The sequence below is a fragment of the Dryas octopetala genome, chromosome 9 (assembly GCF_963921425.1).
Source record: "Dryas octopetala chromosome 9, drDryOcto1.1, whole genome shotgun sequence".
In the NCBI taxonomy this organism is placed as follows: domain Eukaryota; kingdom Viridiplantae; phylum Streptophyta; class Magnoliopsida; order Rosales; family Rosaceae; genus Dryas; species Dryas octopetala.
The window spans coordinates 5,437,215-5,454,955 of record NC_141374.1 but is presented as its reverse complement, the minus strand read 5'-3'; the positions used below and the strand labels follow the sequence as shown (position 1 = coordinate 5,454,955).

The window sequence follows — 17,741 nt, the reverse complement described above, 5'->3', positions numbered from 1 at the left end:
ATTGGACGATATGTTTATATTAATAGAATATAGTATTAATAACATCTATTTATATTATAACATATAGACTGGTTATAGCACATGTCAATATATCAGTTATACAGAATAATTTTTTCAAATTAAGAGACTGAAGTCGGACAGTATTTACACTATAACATAACAAATATATAGTAGGAGGAAAACATGACCCATCGCATGAATATATAATTTTTAATAAAATGGGACCTTCTTTGTGGCTGTGGATAAAAAAATGGACCTGGTTTGTACACCACATATGAATATGGAGATTCACTTAATTATTCCGTCACTAATTCAAGATATTATATTGCCGTCTATAACTCACAAGACTTTGAGGGCTAAACCAGTCAGAGAAAAAGAGAGTATTTTCTAGGGCAATTGAATAACATAACGAGACAATGATACTTGTAACGTGCGAATAATTGTCCTCGATGATACTTTACAATATTTTCTTAAAATTTGTAAATAAATTAAAAATATCTGAAGCTCTTATAAATATTTACCTCAAAATTAAACTGACCAAATCAAACCTTGAAGGGTTGTATTCCAAACACAAATTAGATACCACCATGTATTAAGTTGCAAAAAAAAAAAAAAAAAAAAAAAAAAAAAAAAAAAAAAAAAAAAAAAAAACGAGGGGAAAAGTTCTAAATCCATAGAAAGTATAGAAAATAATTCCCATTACCGTCTAACGAATATCATAATTAATGGACAATAATTCCCAAAAATTAGTACCAATTTCAATTGGCTTCAATCTAAGAGGATTGACGTGCAAGCAAACTTGATCATTTTTCATAGGGATTAATGTCATTTTGCTCCCCAGACTATTACACATGTATCAGTTTGCTCTCCAGACTTCTAATTTGGAAAATTAAGGACCCTGACTTTTTCAATTTTGCCAATTAAAATTATTCCGTCAATTTATATATTTTTCATCTAAAATATCGAGATGATCAAGCAAAATTTAGCAAGAAATAAAAGAGGAAAAATGATGCATGAGGAAAAAATGATAAGATCTAATTGGAAGGGACCATTTCGCCCTCAAAGATTTGGATAAAAAATGTATAAATTGACAAAAGAACCTCAATTGGCAAAATTAAAAAAGTCAGAGTCCTTAATTTTCCAAATTAGAAGTCTGGGGAGCAAACTGATACAAATGTAATAGTTTAGAGAGCAAAATAGTATTAATCCCTTTTCCATATTGCTTGATTTGTACTTTTGTCCCTTCCTCTTTATGCTAAAAAACGATAAAGAAACCAATTTCGTTGAATTAGAAATCATAAGCCTAAAGGTACTGGATATGGTAAGATCCAACCTAATATAATTGAAGCTGCCACAGGACAAGTGCAAAGCAACTCAAAGCAAAAGAAAGGAAACTTGCCACCGCGTCACAAATATCCAGACCTTGCCAAGTGAATGCTACAGATATCCAGACCTTATTCGCATATAAATGTTTCTGAAATCTAGGTCATATTCAATTCAAGCTTGCCAAGTAATCGTTTCAATTATGAGGTAAACTGCTACATGTTTCAAGGTCTTTACAAAAATCATAATCAAATACTCATTGAGCATCCATAAGATGAATTGAAAGAAGAAAAAAAAAAAAAAAAACAAAACAAAACAAAATTGGAAGGAAAACAACCAAAATAATGCATATATTACATATAAATGTGGCAACAAGAATAACATAAAGGATGCCAAACTTGTCACCACTCACCAATCAGCAGATTAATGCACATTCAGCCTCAACCTTGCTGCAGTCAGGAGAAGTAGACTAATTTCCAGAACCAACTTTATATCTTTCACTACTTCCTGATCAAGGAAGGGTTTCAGGTTGCAATGTGAATTAATCATCATCGTCGGAGTTGTTAAATGTGATTTTCTTAGACTTTGGAGCATCGGCAGGAATTTCTCTGAAGTGAGCCCCATAAAGTTTGGACTCCTGTATTTTAATACCCAATAATCAAAAAGAGAAAAACAAACAAATGTTCAAAATGCCATGCAAGCATGCTACATGAAAACACTTCCTTTTTTAGGCAAAATGATGATATTTTATTGAATCTCTGCTACATGAAGACACTTAAATGCACGCACATGAAGGCAGACTAAATGCAGCATGAAAGAGAAACAAAGACATGCCTTTTTCTTAACGTGAGTGCCAAATTTCAATAAGGACTCTGGAACAATTTGCCCGGCTTCTCTGAGAACATTGACCAGCTCCCCAGCAAGTCCCTGAAATAGTCCCATCAATAATTAAAATGACCTGGCTAATACATAATAAGATAGTAGTTTGACTTAGAATTGTTTGCTAAAAATAATCAAAAAAAAAAAAATATAGAAAATATATTTGCATATTTAGTGTTACCTTGTTGTGATGTGTGAAAAACGTATGAGCAACACCCTTCTTACCAGCCCGCCCAGTCCGCCCAATTCTGTGGACATAATCCTCAGTAGTGAGGGGAAAACTATAGTTGATCACTACTTCAACATCTGGAATATCCAATCCTCGAGCAGCGACATCAGTAGCTATCTGCATTTATATGTTTAAGATAAAATACACCGCATTTTAGTACTGTTGCCAACTATTTTTTTTTTTTTAATAATAAGTACTGTCCCCAACTAGATTAAAATATCTCTTCTGAAAAATAGTTTAGGATTAGCAGGGCGTAGCACTACCAGATATCCATTGGAATGTGTATGCGAGGAAAAAGAAAAATACAAGGAGTACAAATCCAACTATCAGAAACAAAGCAGAGAGTACAGAAAGAATTTCATGCTGAAATTTGGAAAAAATAAAGACTTAAAATCTTAAAAAATGCAAAGGGAGGGGATTCGCCAGAGTGTTAACTATCAAGTTTCTTAGTATCCTCAAGTGTGCTCAAATAAAATAGTTCACTTATCTACAATAACATACCATCAAGGGACAGCTTCCCTTCTTGAATAGAGATAGTGCCTTTGTACGCTCACTTTGTGCTTTATCACCATGTATAGAGACAACCTTCCAACCCCTATAAACAGCAATCCATATACCATCAGTAGCTTTCCTGATTTATCTTCTGAAGCTTACAGCCAAAGCCAGAATTGTTGACTATGCTAACCCATCAAATTACTTATTTATGAAAGATCAGGATTTTACCCTTTCTGCAGCATATTTTCCACGCGAGTAGCTTCCATTTTGTACAAGACAAAAACCAACACTCTATTCCTGGTCAATAGAATAACCTTAGGATTAGCAGGGTACAGCACTACCAGATATCAAAATATATCATCAATAAACTAAATAAGCATTCAAGGGGCTCCATTGTGTGACAAAAACATTGATACATACAGGTACACCAAGTGGTAGCCATCCAACCACACAAAAGTAGCATTGACTTGCAAATTAGATATTGAAATTACAAATGCAAATGAAAATGCAACTTCTGCAGAGATAAAGACTCCTAGACAATACCAAGAGTCAGCATCTTCCAGAAAGCAATAAACACTGGCGCCCGGGCATACATACACACACACACACACACACAACACTAGGTCGGAAATAATACTCCAGGGTTTGGACAAGGCAAAGATTTAGATATATAATAATGGGTCCTAAATAAACCGACATCATATACCCTTGGGATTTGTGGTATTTTCTGGCAATGCAATCCTCCAGGACTTTGCTAAGGAACAACTTAGAAATATAATAATGGGAATAATGTACCAACACTTACTCTTGGGACTTGTGGTACTTTTCTAGCAAAGCAACCAAACGCCCATCACGTGAATGATCATCCATGACCTATGAACATGAAAGAGAAGGTGTTAATTGCAGTAAGCATATACTTTAATTAACAATTCTCTTTATTTTAATTCATTTTTTGATACCCAGAAATCCCCAAAAATTAACATCTGATGGTCACATAGGCTTCATTGGTGTTGAGAACTTATACCTCAACTATCTGCATAACATCATGGTTGGCAGCTAAATCTTCTGAACCAACAACTACCTGAAACAATGTTATTAGTTTTCGAAAGAAGGTGAATAAGAAATTGTTTAAAGGTCACGATAATTGAGAATTCATACCTTAACTGGATTAGGATCCATGAACTCCTGAGCTAATTGATGAACTGATAGAGGCCATGTAGCACTGAACATTACCATTTGGCGAGCTGCACAGATTCAAGAGATATATATCAGCAGACTAAAATAATCCACTAAAACTTACCCAGCCAATTAAAAAGATCTGAACATATTGAAGTATAAAGATTTAAGTGTGGGAGTCCCCACATCACCCAAAATCCTAGCAGAGAACTTAAGTGCATTCCCCTACTTTGTAGTCTAGAGTTTTGATTTTCCAAAATAATCATGCCATGGACTCTAACTACTCATGATACTCCATTTACGTGACAACTCCCAAGAACAGGCTGGGGGAATAAGGCATTGCTTCTTATTTCACTTTTAGATAAGTAAAAGTTTAGATTTCCATACACTATCAACGACCTAACATCTTTTCCCCCGTAATCTATTGCTTGAAAACATCTATTAAAGCCAAATCAATAGGTCTCTTGCCAACCTCCAGGCCACTTTAATTTAACTTCATTTTAAGTTATATAATTTCTCTTATAAAAACATTTATCTTATAGAAGGCTGAAAGTCAAAATCAATGGCATTGATCTCTCTATGCACAGGTACTACTCAATAGTCAGTACTACTTAATAAGTAGAGGTCAGTGGTCGTTTCCACAAAAGTGAAGAAACAATCTAAGTAACATATACTGAAAAAAAAAAATAACTCTGCACGTAATTTCTCCATATGATTATGCAATTGCAATCAACAGTATCCAAAAGAAATATTGGTTAATAAATTATTTTAACAAGCAAATGTTTGTAACAAAATTATCGTCCGTGTTGTTTGTAGTTCACTCTGTTTCTAATAAAATTGTGTCTCTTATAAAAAAAAATTGTGTTTCTAATAGAGTCCTATCAAACAAATAACAGGAGTTGAAAGTAGAAAGATATCCTATTCAGCCAAACTCGTACCCAAAATCATGATACATTTGAATCAAATTTAAAGATAGAGTACTAGTCATCCATAGGGCTCCTCACTCTAATAAAGGTTTCAATTCCAGAAGTTCTTTTTCCGTTGTCAGGCCAAAAAGAAAGTTTTACTATATATTGAAATGGAAGAAAATAAAGTAGGAATAATTAAGGGCTCGGTTGGGTAACGTTTTTTTTTAGTCTTTAATTAAACATTGAGATTCAAAAAGAGAGAAAAGTGAGGAGATGATGTGAAGGAGATAAGTGAAAATATATAGAGATTGAAGAGCTAAAAACCAAAAACCAAAAACTATAAACAACTTCAAAGAGTTTATTTTGTAAGTTTTAGTTTTATATATTCTCTTTCATTTTTTCCTTATCTTTCCTCTCTATTTCTTTAACTGAAAAAAGAAGAAAGCTGAAAACCAAAAACAAAAACATTACAGAACAAGCAAAGTGAGCTTAAATTGTAGAACTTGGTTATGATGACAAAGCCCTAAACTCTAAGCCTTAAACAAAACAAAAAAAAAAATTATAAAGGTCATTCAAATGACAACAAATCCCGCAAAGAGAGATCCAATGCATATATATTACACAGAGAAAGATGATAAAGAGGTAACTATTGATAATATATGACATACCCAAGCATGTTTGGCCCAATATAAAGCGAACTTCTGGTTCAAATCCCATGTCAAGCATTCGATCTGCTTCATCAAGGACCTACAGAAAATTACTGCTCATTTCTTTTTCCTGAGATCTCTAATGCTACTACAATATACAATTTATCAAAAATTTCACATCCAATCTAAAGTATACAATGAAATCTTGCGAAGAAACAATACAAAAATAGAAATTAAAAGAAAAATTGCAAGTAAAGCATCAAAATCAATGTACTAGTGTCTCATAGTAGAAATAAAACAAAGTAAAATAAAATGATGTACTAGAGCACTAGTGTAATCACATTTTAGAAGAATGGTAAAAGACAATTGTACAAGCCCAGAATTTTGAAGCCTCAAGATTGCAGCCATAAGAGAAGCATTTAATCGTCCTCATTCTGGATGTCAAGATAATCATTATGACAGGACAAACTGAGAATAAAATCTCCAAATCCATTGCACCATCATGACTCACTCTTCTGATAGTGGATCAGTTTGGTTTCAAGTTGTGTTCACAGTCATATGATAAATTGCCACCCCAACAATGTCACAGCTTTTTCACTAGACCTCTAAAATAGAGTGCATCAGAAGATAGTCACTTCATGCTTGGCTTTATCGCTACACTTCTAATTAGATGGCATTAGCAGACAGTCACTTCATTCCTGATGCTGCAGGGGTTGATTTAAATAGTTCAGGTCCATCAATCTAAGATGGGGCATTGGGGACAATAGGTTTACTATTATGATCATCTCCAGAGCTTTCATACCAAGAGACATTGAAAACATTCCAAGATGTTTAAATAAATTCTTATAGTGGACACTGGACAGCCTGATTTCAACAAATTGGTTCCCTTCCAAAGGGTTGTGCAATTATAAAGCCAAATTCAATTTCATGACATTCCAGCAACATTAATCAACATAAGAAAAGGAATAGGAATATGATTGAATCAACAAGAAGCAGTCCCTAGTTGTCAAAAGCAAGACATGATAGTTAAGAAACAGGTTTTGCTGGGGATTTGTCTACTTACCGTAAAACATACTTCCTTGAGGCAACACACACCCATTTGGATGAGATCCTTCAGACGACCAGGAGTTCCAATTACGATGTCCTAAGAGCACACAGAAAACTGAATGAGAACCAATTATATGAAAACTAATCACAAAACCAATGCAAACATATTATCTCTGCAGAATAAATAGATGCAAACAGGCAGAATGCATAGATATTATAAAACCATTGAAAAATATAATCCTAAATTCATACATGCATATTTAGCTATACTATACAAAAAAGTGGGAATCTCTGCAAAACTAGTCACTATCAGCTCATAAATATAAAGGCTCAAAACACAAATATTAAGAAAAAAAGTCACCAATTTAAAAGCTCTTGAAGCCATGGCAGCTTGTTGACTATACCCACCTCCTCCCTACTGTATTTCTACATTTACAAACAAATCTGTTATATCTTATTTTTGCTAATACCGTTATATGAACTAAGTACGTCGGAAAATATATCAAAATGCTAATATGTTATCAAGTCCTATCTCTTGGTCACCCACCCAACAAATGAGAGACAGAGAGAGGTTTAGTGAATTCAAGAGCTTTCCTCAAATCTCTTGGGTCTTTTTTTTTTTTGAAAAGAAACATAATTTATTGATCAAACAAACAAAAGGTACACCAGCAGAAGGCAAGAAGTCCACTGAAAGAAAGGAAAAAACTAACTACATAATAGTTGAGCTAAACACCAGCAACTTAGAAATTATCTAAGAATTGCTTTCCCATCAAGCAAAATAGTTGAAAGGGATAGATCCTTGAACTCTGTTGAGACCGGGGCCCAAAGAGAGGACAAACAGCTCACCCTTTCCCAAAGATCCACCAATCCCACCCTTTATAATTATCAAAAATTCTTCTATTCCTTTCCGTCCAAACCACCCAAAGAACAACCAGAATGCAGCAGCCCCAAAGAACTTTGGCTTTCTATCCTCTACCAAAAGCAGCATGTTTTTCGCTAAGAAATAATAGCAGCCAGCTGAAATCTCCCAACTCACTCCAGCTTCTTTAAACAGAATGTGCCACAGTTGAATTATTAACGGGCAATGAACGAACAAGTGATCCGCAGTCTCCCCTTCATCTTGCACATGATACACCAACTAGGAGAAAAACAGCAATTGGGTCTCCTTCTTTGATCTAAATATAAATATTGATTCCAATTTATGCTTGTGAAGGTATGAAAATGTGGGATTGCAAACTAGTCATATATGGGTTTGTGGTGATTTTGGAGATCTGGTTTTCAGATTTGGGTTTACTTGATTTGCAAGTATTGTTCAAACAAAAAACACCCAAACTGCTCCACACCAACTGGCCCAAACTCACTGGATCTCTGTTATCAATCTGACAGAAATGGTTATGGCATAAAGACGACGGATAAGGTTCTTAGTGTCGCAAATAGGAATTGGGTTACAACTATGTGATAGGTTTATGGTGATTATCGGAGAATTGTTTGGTTGAGGACTATGGAGAGACATGGCAGGCAACAGAGGTTGACAGGGGGAAGGGGAAGGAGGGGTAGAGGCAATGGAGCTGTTTGTCCCAGTGTTTTGACCTGAAATGGAAGGCAAAATGAATTCTAAGCTCCTGCAGAATGGGTTCTTTATAAAAATGTCATTCCCCGTCCTATTTCAGGGAAACGGGAATCAATGATTCCCACCCCATTGTTTGGAAATGCTGAAAATGGTAATCAGTACACAATGTTTCTTCTCATTCCTATGTTTGGTTTGTATAGTAATACGAATCAAAATTTGTTCAGTTTTCTAATAATACCCTTATCTATTGAATATATTAAAATTACTCTGTACTTGCAAAATATTTTTTATGACATAAATAGTATTTCAATTTTATTAAAAGGGTAATCTAGTCATAAAATTCATGATAAAGGCCTTCTGGATAATGGGAATGGCAAACCCAAGGGATCATGGATTTCACATTCCCCCATTTCATGGCATCTCATTCTCATCTAAAAGGTGACATATTCCCAAAATGTGCATACCAAAGATGGGAATGAGAGTCTCATACCCATTGCCCAATCCTTATTCCCGCAAAACAAGCTACCATAGTGCCAATTGTAGAACAATGTGAAGTCTAAATAGTAAAAGGGAAGGAAGAAAAAATTAAAGGATAAAATTAAATCAAATTTGTGCAATATATAATGATAATAAATAATGGAATATCTTACAACACCAGACTTCAGAGAAGATATTTGAGGTCCTTTAGATGTTCCTCCATACAAACAAACTGATATTACACCACACGGTTTCCCAGCATCAAACAGAACATCTGAAATCTGCCATCAGAAGATAAAGCCAATGGTTGGTTATCTTTTCAAGAGATAAGCTTCAAATAATCCAAGGGACAAAACATACACCACCCAAGCAGCAGGTGAAAGAGGAATGCATGCAAAAACAACAAAAACATCTGTACAACCAAAATGATTTTGTTCTATTATTTGTAGACACACTTCATACATAAAAAATTTGGGGTGTTTGACACATAAGGGCATGATACTTTTGTCCACCCATGTCAAAGTCTCCTTTGTATGCTAAAAAAGAATTCACTTTTCATTTACTGAGTGCAGAACTATCAACGTATTGTGCATCTTTGTCAAGAGACGTACACATGATTACCATTTTCATAATCTTTTGTACATGGTTCTTGTCCAATCAAACTAGATAGATGTCCATGTAAATCAATAAATACACATGCAAATTACTGTGTCTTAGAGTCCTCATGTCAAGTCTTTTGGAGGATTCCGTGCTAGACACCCCACATCTGTGGTGAGGGATGACACCTGTGTCAATGTCCATAGATCATAGGCTCTGTTTAAGTGAACTGTACCTTCTAAATTAATACGGAACAAAATTGCAAGCACTTGTATAGTTTTAGAGTTTTACATTGCTCTCTTTTTTTCTTTTCCTTCCAGGTTTGACCTAAAAATGTGAATATAAGAATAGCATTATCACTCTTATTGGTTCTTCATAAGCAACAATCCAAAAGAATGGTTCACTTCTTCATTCTATTTTCTGGTAAGTAAAGGTGCTATTTGCAGTAACTTTGTTAAAAACTGATATATTGACTATTATAATGAAATACATGACCAAATACCCAAAACATAAAGTGAAAATCAATGCTGCATACTCCCCATGTATGTGAGCAATATTCCCCTCCCCCCCATTTCACTCTTATTGGAAAGTATTCTAATTTATGTAATGAAATTCTTAAGACATTTGAGAGACTTGATCATATATTGTCACATAATCTATCTTTTTCTTTGAAGTTATAACATAATGATATCTCAGTTTTCAAATTTTCTATTTTGTAAGGTTTGCTTTAGGTCGAGTGTGATTGCAAAACAGCCCATCAGCATTGGATATAAACCTCAGTATCACAACTCTACAACTCCAACAGCCAATAGGAGATAGAAACAAATTTTTCCTATACCAATCACATGGCCTTCCATCATAGGACCTATCAAAGACTACTATACCAATAAATAGGCATTACTCAACACCTTTCCTTTTCTTCTGAACCCATTTAGGGGGGAGAGGAACTTGGTAGTGAAGTTCCAAATTCTTCGTCGAATCACCAACATATTCATGATAATAAATGTGATGCAGGAGCCAAACTCAAAGTATAATAAATAACCCATCCAAGTACCAAGCACCATAGTCTTTGAGCCATTTTCTAGAATAAATGAAATTTACACATGTATTTTAGGTTCATTGCTTTAAAGTCATATATTCATTGTCTTTAAGTTCTCTCTATGTCACATGATGAATGCATTAGGTGACATGACTATGTCTTTTAGGATTTAAGTGTATTAATTTGGGTCTTTTCAATGATTTATGTACCAACGGCTATATAAAAGAGAACAGCTGCTTTGTAAACTTTGAAATTAAGTTACTGGTGAAAGGAATTAAAGTTTCCGCTCGGGTGTGAAGCATGAGTTGACCTGGAGAGATTCCAAGTCACTTCAGTGTGAAGGCCTGGAATTTTTATTGATGCCAAAGGCTAGAGTGACCGGATCTCTCTTATATTCCTTCTCTTATATTCCTTTCTCGTACTCCACCTCAGAGATAAAATTCACCATATAGCACACAATTTCAATTCTATGACCCATACACAAAAATAAAAATGGTAATTCAACTCCAACAATGCAACTTGGGTCAATAAGCACATACTTGTTGAGCTAGCTCCCTCGTAGGTGACAGTACAAGGCAAAGAGGATTCCGCCCCTTCGAAAACTTACCCTTCCTCTTATTTAAAACTTGCATAATGGCTGGTACACCAAACGCCAAAGTCTTACCTGCACAAAAAACCACAGAATTAGCTCGAACAAACAAAACAGATCACAAAACAAACCATACTCCAATTCCCATAATCCAAATCACATTAAGTACCTGACCCAGTTTTTGCAATCCCAATAAAATCGCGGCCTTCCAATAAGAACGGCCACGCCCGAGATTGAATCGGAGAAGGGCTCTTGAAATTCTCACAGCACTGTAAAACCTCTTTGGGAAGCTTCGATTCCGAAAAGGACGTCAATGGCTTGTATTTGGCTTCCTTCGCATCTTTCCCAGTAACCACCACAACCCCATCTCCCGATTCACTTTCTCCGACATCACCATTTCTCTTTAGCTCCTGTATTGCTTCATTGTTTTCGCTTCCTTGCTCCTTCCCTTTCGATTTTTTGTGCTTCTTCTTCTTCTTATTAGAATCTGAGTGTTCTTCTTGAAGTGCAATCTCTTCCAGCTTTCTCTTGGGACTGAATTGGGTTTGTTGGCATTCTTCTCGTTGATGGCTATTGGGGTCTTTGTCTTTGTTTTTCTGCTTCTTTTTCTTCTTCTCAGCTTTGGCTTCGTGGTGGGTTTGGGTTTCTTGGGCTTCCGCTTCGTTGACAGTTGAGGGTTCTTTGAGCTTTCGACCCATTGTTGAAGCCGAACAGAGCTCTACTGAGCTGATAACTGCGGAAGCAAAGCGAAGTTAGCGAACCGAGGCCGAAGGGTTTTAGGGAGGAGGGGGATATATTCTAGGGTTTTGAGTCTTTTGACCTTATTAACTGTATCTGGCAAAAAAACATATACTTAGGGTCCCTATTCATTTTATTAAAGAATTTTTTAAATGACAGATTTTTATGCACTTTATAAATTTTCATAAAGTTTACAGAATTATGATAAACTTACATGGTTGTCATAGAGTACAAAAAAATGTCAACAACAAATTTTTTTCTTATAATATCTTTTTTTTATATATACCAGTATACCACAAACGTTTATTTGCACTACAATTTTTTCTATTTTCCTAGAAAGATGTCAGCAACTCACTTTTATTTTAAATTTAAATCAAACAAATCAAGGGAAAACTTCTAATCCCCAACCATTTTGCAAGGCCGTTCTAACCAATAATCTTATTATGGTACAGATTTTGTGTTGGATTTTTTTTTTTTTTTTTGTACAAGATTTCATTGATCCTTTACTGCTGTTATGCTTTGGTAAACGATAAACCCAAAACATGGATAAAGAAAGTGACTGCTATATATAGCTATTGAGTTCTACTATTTTCTGCTATATATAGCAGAAAATTTAACAATTACTATTGAGAAACTCAAAAAAAAAGTTGGTCCATCATCTAAAAAGTATGGGTAAAGAAAGAATAAAAAACCAAATGAAAAAAAGTGATGGGTCCTACGAGGAGAGAGAGAGAGAGAGAGAAAATGATATTCACATGGATAGAAAATGTTGTAGCAAGAGACATGAGGATGGACAGCTCTCATGGGTTGATTGGCTATGTATTCAAATTTTACAATTCATAAATTTGACTTTGACATGAAAAATACTAAAATATTAATTTGGGTATTAAAATAATAATATTTAAATATATTTAATATTGAGCTCATATTAAAAATCTCATTAAAATATTTACAATGATATAATTATTAAAATAATTTAATATATTAAATTTAATTTAATTTATAAGGATATATATGAATATATTAAAAATATAAATGTTAATAATTATAAACCCCCTAGTTAGAGATAAAATCTTTTATAACCTCCATCCAAAATCTACCTCTCCTATAACCCCCAATCTTATACTTAATATTTTCCTAAACCCCCTAGTCAACTAATACCCAGTCAAGTTTGACTCCCCATCTTTTAATTTTCCAGTTTTACCCTTTTTATTTATTTTCATTTTCAATTTATGGGTGCTCTCTCTCTCTCACTCTCTCTCTCCCATCAGATGCCTCTCTTCCCCTCTGCGTTCTCTTTCTCCCCGCTGCTGTCGCCAGCGCGTGCGCCATCGTCTGGCGACGGTTGCCGGCGAGACCGGTCCCATCACACTCGCCTCTCCTTCCTCTTCCTCTCCTTGCCCTCCACTCTCCACGAAACATAACATCGACGCCGGATCGGTCTAGGCAAACCCGAGCTCCCTCACCGGCGATCCATCAATTCCGACGACGACGAGGTGTCGGACTGGTTGGGTTCTTCTCGCCTCTTCTTCCTCTATCTATCCATGGCCTTTTCTTTCCCATAAAATCCACAGAAACCCAAATATAGCCCGAAGTCCGATCGTCATCTCCGGCGGTGACTTCGAGATTCCGGCGACGTCGCAGCCTCTCTCCACTTCCAGAAGCTTCCTCTCGACGTGGTGAGTGTGATGGTGGTCTCTGATTCTCCAACTGACCACCGTGGACGGCGAATCGACGCCGAGAAAGTCTGAGACTTATCGCCGCCGTTGCCGGCGATTCCGGTGGCGGATTGAAGTGGTTCCGGTCTCATTCTTCTCCCTTTGACAGTCTCTCTCTATTGGTATACAAATTTTGGTTCAATTGCATTGAATTTCAAAAGCCATGATTTGAAAACCCTAATTTGAAATTGATTTGTGAATCTGTCTGTGAAATGTATAATTTGTGAATCTGTTTTACTTGAATTTGTTATAAATCAGATAGAAATGTGGTTTTTAATTGATTTATAAGTATATACAAATTTACTTCATTTATTGATTAAACAGTTTCAGTTCGTGAAACAGTTTCATTTCGTGAAACAGTTTCAGTTCGTGAAACAGTTTCAGTTCGTGAAACATGAATTTTGAATGAAATTATGGTTCTGAAATATGATGAATCAAATTTGTAGGTAGAAACAGATCGAGGCAGTGGCGGCTGTCGTGTACTCGTCGCGCGTGAGGTGATCGGACGACGTTGTATTGTTGGCTACTCCTCTCATCTCAATGACTTGTTGTATTGTTGGTTTTTTTTTTGATAAGGTTGCTGTGTTCTTTTTAGTGAAACAGAATTCAGTAAAGGTGTAACTGTTTTAGTGAAGTGTAATTGTTTTAGTAAAGGTGTAATTGTTTTTTAATTAAGGTGTAACTGCATTTTAGTCGATGTGTAATTGTTTCATCACTTAATTCAGTTTCAGTAAGTGAATTCATAACTGAATTCTTCAATTTAGTGCAACTGAATTTCTGAAATTCAGTTTCAGTGTAACTGAATTCTTGAAATTCAGTTTCAGTGTAACTGAATTCTTGAAATTCAATTTCAGTGTAACTGAATTTTTGAAATTCAGTTTTAGTGTAATGAAATTCAATTTCAGTGTTTGATTTTAGTTTTAGTGAAATATTGAGTTTTAGCAAAAACTTCAATTCAAAAAAAAAAAAAAAAACTGTTTCACCAAAATACAGTTACAATGACGTCAGCATGCGTCAGCGCGCGTCAGCATGCGTCAGAAGGGTAATTTAGGATTATAAGTTTTAGGGGGTTTTGAAAGAGTTTCTAGATGGGTGGGGGTTTAGACAAATTTTTTTGGTGAGTATGAACATACTAACATATAGCTCTATAGCTTTTGTGCCATTGGAGCAAAAAACACAAAAACTATTGCTAAATACTAAAAATCATGCTAAATATAACATATAGCATAGCATATAACAAAAAGTCATTGTGTACATGCTCTTAGTGAGGAAGAGAGAACTTTGCTAAATCCATCCATAAATATATATATATATATATATATACATATATGAAAGATTAATCAAAAGAAAAAATATATATATATACTTTGAGAGACTTCAGAGGGTCGTACAAGTGGGGAGAGAGAGAGAGAGAGAAGGAGGAAAAGTCTGTTCATTTTTTTTCTTTTATGAAAGTCTACAAAAGTCTTTGGAGGGAATGAGAGAGAAATAATGACTTTTTTCTCTTATACTTCACAGCTAAAAGTTTACAAAAGTCTATATCATCATTGGCATTTTGAATACACCCTGACTTTTTAAAAGTCTATAAAAGTCTTGATTGAATACATGATTGAATACCCCAGACTTTTTAATTCAACAAAAGTCTTTTAAAGTTTTTAAAAGTTGGGATTGAATACACCCTCTTTATTATCACGAACATCAATTCATAGAAAAAACAAAAACAAAAAACAAAATATTGTTATAAAAGAGCATTTATATTTTCATTCATGTCATATTTCTCTACCCACCTTATATTTTTACACCCTCTATTAAATTTGAAAAAAAATATTAAAAAATTCTTCCTACCTCCAATTATTTGTATAATACCTTTTGATATACCAACTCAAACATTCACCTACGAAACACTCTTCTCACCTCCTTAATTATCATTCCACCCATTCATCTTCATCATCATCATCAGATAGATTTGCTTTGTTTAATTATGATCCGCAGGCTGCAGCTAGTTTAATTTCATGTAAGCAACAACTCTCAGTTCCCATTGCTTCTAAAATTAATTTGTTCATCAGGTCATTGTAGGGGTGTGATTTGGATTGGAAAATCCGAATCCGACTGATTCCTATCCAAAAATTTCCAATTTTATTCCAAATCCGAAAATGCCGAAATCCAAAAATTTCGAAAAAAATTGGATTGGAATTGGAATGTTTATGTAAATTCTAATTCCGATCCGAAATATTCCGAAATGTTCCGAAGGCATTCCGATCCGATATTTCCGAAATTATGCCAATTTATTTCATATTTATATTAATATTATATATTTTATCATTAATTTAGTATGATACATATAACATATATTTTTAAAAAGATGACTAATACTATTAATATAAATATATGTACATTATAAATATATGTGTATCATAATAACATAAATGGTAAGTTGGTAACACAAACACCCACATTTTTCCGTACATGTAATTACTATTTTTTTTTATTAGGGAGGGGAATTGAAGATATGGGACAATTCTACAGTTGTTCCAACTGGTATATCCCACCAATTGTAATTACTAATTACTAAATATTTAAGCTTATTATATTCAAAATTTCAAACATGATATATATATGAGTAACATATATCTACTAGTGACATTTATTCTAACAATGTTGGATGAGGTCCAAAGATTAATCCCCCACCTCTAAGATATGTGCTATTAAGCCTATTATACATTCATAGTGACATTTATTTCTCTTATATATTATGTGTGTTATAATATATAATATATACCATTAAACATACACAATATATATCATACATAATTTATTTCTCTTATAACATACATAATATATACCATACATAATTTATTTCGCTTATAACATACATAATATATTTCTCTTATAACATACATAATATATACCATACATTAATGGGATTAGTTCACGCCTAAAAATTTGATGCCGACGAAAAGATACAATAGCTAATAGCCGATTGAGGTGGCCGACGAAAGCTTTTTTCTAACAAGTGAGTTAAACCGACAAAATGTAGAATTTTGTCGGCAGAGAGTTTCGTTGATGCGCTTTGGGAGACCAAACTATTATGAAAAAAATCCGAACATGTTCTAAAAAATATTATGAAAATGTGAAAATTCTGATTTTTTATTCAAAAATTTCAAATGTTTATCCGAAAGTTCCGAAAATGTTATATTTCGAAAAATTCCGAGAAATCCGAAAAATTCCAAATCGGAATGAGATGTTGAAATTCCGATTTTTTGGAATGGAAATTGGAACATAAATTCCATTCCAAAATTTTTTGGATTGGAATTGGAACACCTTATTTCCGATCCGATCTGGCCGAAACACACCCCTAGGTCATTGTCTTAATGATTCATGTTTGATTAATGAAAGATTAATTGTATATATATGCTTGATTATAGATTAAAGATTACATATATGCCTTCTGAATCAACACTTTGAAAGGGTTGATTAATATAATTTGGTTCACATTTACAGGGAGAGAGAAACATATAATATATATGTTTTGCTGACAGCCTAGCCAATTAAGCTTAGTTTCAACTTTGATCTTGGGGCTCCTATATCCTTGAGTACATATCCTCCTCCTTCTGTTATTTTAGTTATGTTAGTGGATGACCTAGCATGTGTGGCTAGGCGTAGGGCTATCTGTGTAATCAAGCCCCTATGGGCTAGGTTTTTTGTGTGCTGCTTCTTGGTGGGTTAATTTAGGGTGTATAAGTTAGCCTTCATTATGGAAAAAAAAAATGGGTGGGTGGGATAATAGTTAAGGAGGGTGGGAAGAGTATTATTTAGTAGGTGGGTGTTTGAATTGGTATATTAAAGGTTATTATAGGAATAATGTTTTTATATATTTTTCAAATTTAATAGTGAATGTAAAAATAAGGTGAGTGAGAAAATAAGACAGGGGATAAGGGAGAGGAAAAAAGACAGAGGATAAAATAAGGGAGAGATGATAGAATTCATATTCTATCTTTTCATTAACATAAGGCCTATATTTATAAGTACTAGCTAGGATGACTAGGATTATGCTCCCAAAGTTTCCTATTTTATATGGGATTGAAACTCTCTGTATATTATCTACACAATCTTTTAGAGTACAACATTTATAAATGACTAATATGGTGTTGGACGTGCATAATGATGCCCCGTTAAAACCTTGTTAGGAAAAACCATGTGGGACAAAAACCTAGTCGAAGGAAAAAGAGTACTGTGCATATATGTGTGATATAGCTAGATGCTCCCCCTCGTGAATGTCTCCCCCTGATAACTGCAAGCTTCAATCTAA

General features: G+C 34.3%; 1 protein-coding gene across 1 annotated transcript; it reads right to left on the bottom strand.

The window, feature by feature from the left end:
- Nucleotides 1-1,491: 1,491 nt before the first annotated feature.
- Nucleotides 1,492-11,790, bottom strand: STRS1 (DEA(D/H)-box RNA helicase family protein). Its single transcript, XM_086257190.1, has 13 exons — nt 11,146-11,790; nt 10,927-11,051; nt 8,925-9,032; nt 6,721-6,801; nt 5,679-5,757; nt 4,085-4,170; nt 3,951-4,007; nt 3,732-3,799; nt 3,155-3,223; nt 2,933-3,026; nt 2,384-2,548; nt 2,158-2,250; nt 1,492-1,960 (listed from the first exon to the last, which is right to left on the bottom strand). The coding sequence occupies exons 1-13, from the start codon at nt 11,672-11,674 to the stop codon at nt 1,865-1,867; spliced, it is 1,650 nt and encodes a 549-aa protein (XP_086113316.1). The 5' UTR covers nt 11,675-11,790; the 3' UTR covers nt 1,492-1,864.
- Nucleotides 11,791-17,741: the final 5,951 nt, after the last annotated feature.